General features: G+C 47.9%; 1 protein-coding gene across 1 annotated transcript in view; it reads left to right on the top strand.

Annotated features, from left to right (window-relative positions):
• Positions 1 to 4,327, top strand: part of MFSD10 (major facilitator superfamily domain containing 10) — a gene marked incomplete at its 3' end in the record, with an annotated part of 18,057 nt that extends 13,730 nt beyond the window's left edge. The window contains exons 8-10 of the mRNA XM_008939382.1: positions 1,312 to 1,426; positions 3,013 to 3,103; positions 4,280 to 4,327. Coding sequence (XP_008937630.1) covers positions 1,312 to 1,426; positions 3,013 to 3,103; positions 4,280 to 4,327 — 254 coding nt within the window. The remainder of the gene's footprint in view (positions 1 to 1,311; positions 1,427 to 3,012; positions 3,104 to 4,279) is intronic.
• Between the last annotated feature and the right edge of the window lie 318 nt (positions 4,328 to 4,645).

Genomic DNA, 4,645 nt, shown 5'->3' with positions numbered 1-4,645 from the left:
AGCACACTTGGAAGATAAATGTTGTATATTTTGTCCAGGATATTTTCCAAAATCGTGACTTAAGGTCTCTTCATTTATTTTCAAGATAGGCTTTATGAGGTTGGTAAAAACATCCAGAAAGCAACCACTGCATTCAGTTATACTTGGGCTTTGTGGGAACAATTTCTGAAAATACAGGCACACTCACTGTTTATCATGAAAGGAAATAAAAAATATAAAACTCTATTAATTAGAGAAAATCAATACACAACATCTCCTGAAATATAACTAGCTGGGCTAGTTATATTGATTATAATAAACCCTTTCCTTGCCCAGAAAAGTTCTTCAGTGCCAGGAACTTGCGCACGTTGAAGCCCAAGAAAGGCAAAGGATAGAGGGATAACGGTGCCATTGTATTTGCTCATCAGAGTTCTGCCTGCATGCAGAACTGTGATGCACAGTCATTACATGTAGAGTTTGAGTCCCTCTACTCAAACACTAGAGAAGGAGGAGAACAGAATCCACTAATGGCAGCTCCACATGAAATACTTTTCCTTCCAGCTCATAGGAGGATTTCCAGCCAGGAACATGATCTTGCATCTTGATTCCTTATGTCTGCCCTTCCCTTTGAGTAATTCTCAGGGGTTTGTCTCATCTTTCCATGTCTGTCTTTCATTATAGTTCATGGCTTAACTAATGTGAGTGTGTGAAGGAGAGGTTTTCTAGTGTACTAAGCTTGCTTCTGCACTGTCCTTCCAGGACAGCCACGTAGTGAGAGGTGCAGCTGTACACCAGCAGCGCAGGCTGCGTGACCAACATGCTTGTCATGGAGGTGAGAACTTTCAGCTGAGATTATCCACATAGTTTAGGAGGTGTTGCAGGCTTCCTGGTGCAATATGTGATCACCACCATGCTGCTGTCCATGTTGTGCCTTGGTGACCTTAATCAAACCAGGCCTGAGTGGTGGCAGTGGTTATGAGAAAGCAAAACACTTCTTCCTTGGAAACAAACAGCTCCGTGGCACAGAGTAATTAATGTGTTGACTCCTTGTGAGCCACCCTAGGAACAGTTAAACTACATCGCAGCAGCCTTGAGGTGATTGCAGCATTGGCCAGCAGCTGTCCCACCTCTGCCTAAGGCCTCAAGAGGTGTATCTTCTTGCTCTCTGCCTGCCATGGAAGCTAACATCAGCATACAAAGAACCTTGTGCTGCTCATGCGAGCCCCAAAAAGCATCCCCTCTCTCTTGTTCAGGAAAGGGTCTGCACTGGACCTGCGAAGCCCAGGGTGGAATGTTCTGTGCGTGACTCCGTTGTCTGTGGTTTTGCCTCCATTCTAGCATGCAGCAGGGCAAGATGTTCTTCTTTATTGGAATAACAATGGCTGTGATCCAGGGAGGCTACGCTCGCCGAATCAAACCAGGAAATGAAATCAGAACAGTAAAAAAGGTAAAAAAATATTTTGTCATTGTTGTTGTTTCCCCCACAAATCTGATATACGTTGTCGGTCTTAAGTGCAACAAAAGATACAATTGTAGCTGTACTTGTCAAATTAAAAGAAATTTCTGTCTGATTAGTCCAGCTGGGGGACTTAAGCAGTCTAACTAAACTTTGGATCATTAGAACCCTTTCTTACTTACAATTTTATTGAAACTTTGAGTTCTTCATAAAGAACTGCAGGAAGGAACAAAACCAGAGTGTCTGCTCAAGCTAGGTAAAATCCTTTGTTTTGGTGATTTCTCTTGCAGTGCGGACTTTGAGACTACTCAAGCTGCTCCAGAGCTGAGCTCTGACTCTCCTTCTGGCAAGTTGTTTTCAGGGATGTCATCAGTCTGGCCATCTCTGTGCTTGACAGGCTTTCCCTGATTACCAAATCACGCTGCATTCTAGTGAATTGACTCAGCTTTTCTTAAAGTTACTTCTGCTGGTGAAACCGTCTCCACCCTGCTCCCTGGCAGGCAGAAGTTGATGGCACATTTGTTGTGTTGCACAGGAAGCATTTCCCTGGGAATTAAACCTCGGCACCACTGCGTTAGTGCTGCTGTCCGCTCGGCCTCGATGTCCTCCATGTGCTCTGCCAGCCTGTGGTGTTTGCTGTCACCACCAGTTTTTGTACTCCTTCCTCCTCCCTGTGCTGAGAAGTGTAGTCACCCTGAAGAACTCGCTCAGTTTCGGAGGTCTGGGCTGATGGCTTCCCATAAACGCCCATGTGGGCTCTGGGACTCCCTTTCTGGGGAAGGCTTTTGTGGGAGTTCCCCCTTTTGCTGAAGTTGTTCTGGCAGTTTGTGAATCTGGATCATATGGCAAATGTGGCCTTTCCTAGCATGGTGATTAATTACAGGCACTTATTTACCATTGCATCTTAAAACGAGACAGTTGGTGGGAGCAATGCCCTCTCTGGTGACACACACCGGAGATCTTAACTGATCTGCCTCTTCTGCAAAAGCTGTGTGCGAGGGAGACGCCGCGGGGGAGCTGGAGGCCAGGCTCTTGGAGGAGGAGGAGAATGTTTCCTCTTCCCGACTTTGGATTTTAAATGCCAACCCCCTCCATTTTCCCTTCTTGGCTCCAGAAGTATGGACTCTGAAAGGTGAAGATAAAACCAGTCCATACTGCTGAGAAAAAGCAGAGGAGCTGCAGTTCTGTTGCAGACCAGCTGTTGTGCCAGCTGAGGAGATTTAAAGCTACCTTTCTGTCCAGTTCAACCAGAACAAGAGAAAAAGTCACCAAAAGCACCAGTAGATCATGTGAGAGAGAGAATTCTGAAAAAAAAAACATCTTTTCCTCCGTTATGGGAGGTCAGTGGTGGATAACTGGAGCCTGTGTTACAGGTGACTGCAGCCCGCGTGTGGGCTGCGGGCATGCCAGAGAGGTCAGACGAGTCAATTGTGCTGGTGCAAGGTGAACTGAAACGTCTGCTGGGCAAGAGAGGGCTCTCTGCTTCTCCCTGAAACGGCGTCTCGGGGGCAGGAGGGAGCTGGCAGGAGCTGGGCTTTAACGAGCAGGGCTTAAGATGTGACTCACTGGTTTTGCAGGCGATCCTGGTGCTGGTTCCAGCGTTCCTGGCCATTGGGTGGGCGGCAAACGTGGCCGTGCTGGCTGCTGGACTGCTGCTCTACTCCTTCGGTGAGCTCTTCCACATGCACTGACAGCTGAGCACAAAGGATTTTTCTTCCTGTATTTATTCACCCCGGCTAAAAAAAGATGCACTTCTAATTTCAAACTGCGTTTGTGATTTATGTAAACAGTTGTAATTTTGGTATTCCCAATAGTGCCAACTATTGTTAAGAAGATTCGAATACGACTAATTACAAAAGTAGAAAACTTGTCTTTTGCATGACACAGCTTGATTTAAGAGTAAACTGTAAACCACAAAATGTGTCTATTTAGTAACTTGTTAGTCTCAGGACAGCTGTATGTTTGTCATCTTACCTACAGAATAACTTACTTGCCTTTGAAAGCCCACTGAGTGAGGAGAGGCAAGAGGAGATACTTGTTTTGTGTAACTGCTTCCAAGCAGGGGCCTCATCTCCTAGGCTCCATACCTGGGCAGAAGACTCCATCCGCTCCCCAGTTAAGCTAGCTAGAAGTGCCTCTGGAGGGGCCTCTTTTACCCCCTCTCTTCCCCCTCTGCCCCAGGAGTTACAGTGCCTGCAGTGAGGGCAACATGTCTGTCGTTCTGCTCTCCAACTCCCCAGAGAAGGTTCTGCTTTGTCTGTTTGAAGCGCTTCCTTCTTGGCAGAAAAGGCCCTGATTTCAGTAACAGGGCAGTGACTGCTGAACAGCTCTTGGCTTTTGTGTCCAAAAAATTTTGCAACCCCTTCTTCTTGGACTTGTCTTGTTTCCCAAGACAGAGGGTTGCTGCCTCTTTCATCCATGAGCTCAGTAAAGCCATACACATGGGCACAGCGTGGTTCTGAGTACAGTCTCCTCACTGTCCATTTGAAACGTGGGCAGTTCCCTTTCCCTGCTCCACCTGACAAGACCACAGCTACCTGGAAAGCTGCCAGTTAGCTGCTCTGACCTACCCACCCCTTTCCCCTGGGCGCACAGAATGAGGCACTGATGTGAAACATCTGCTCGGAGCGCTCGTGGCTCTGGGCTCTGTGCACGTTGGCTCTGGGGGGGTGTTTCCATTACTGAGCTGGATTAAACTTGATGATGTGTTGTTGGGGCCGTGCCCCAGAGCTCAGCATGTTTCTCTGCAGCATGAATGAGTTTGGGCCACATGTTTTTCACTGTTGGTCTCGTAACTGTTTTGAGCTCTGCTGTTCACTGCTGGTCTGTTGTGGATTTTTCCAGCTGCTGCCATCGTTATCCCGTGCTTGTCTGCGGTGGTGTCAGGCTATGGTGAGTGTCTTTCCTGCTTTCAGCGGCAGCCCTTGGCCACATACCTGACCTCTGTGTAGACCTGGCTCAGATACAGAAGTGACCTCAAGTTTAGTGATGCATCAACAGGAACGCTCGTGGCATAGGTTCACCTTGGATCCAAATGTTGGATCGCGGACGCTGGCTGCTGGCTTTATGCACGGCCTCTTGCCCCAGATGCATCAGCAAGGAAAGCAGACATGTTAAGTGCTACAACCAGCTGCCGCTCCGTGTTGTTCGTGTGTCGCCCTGGAGTGGTGGCCAGCCCTGCAGGAGTGGGGCTAAAGCCTCGGGAAGGAG

Source organism: Merops nubicus, unplaced genomic scaffold, assembly GCF_000691845.1.
Source record: "Merops nubicus isolate BGI_N331 unplaced genomic scaffold, ASM69184v1 scaffold40074, whole genome shotgun sequence".
NCBI classification, from domain to species: Eukaryota; Metazoa; Chordata; class Aves; order Coraciiformes; family Meropidae; genus Merops; species Merops nubicus.
The sequence above is the reverse complement of the archived record's forward strand: the minus strand, read 5'-3'. Positions and strand labels throughout refer to the sequence as shown.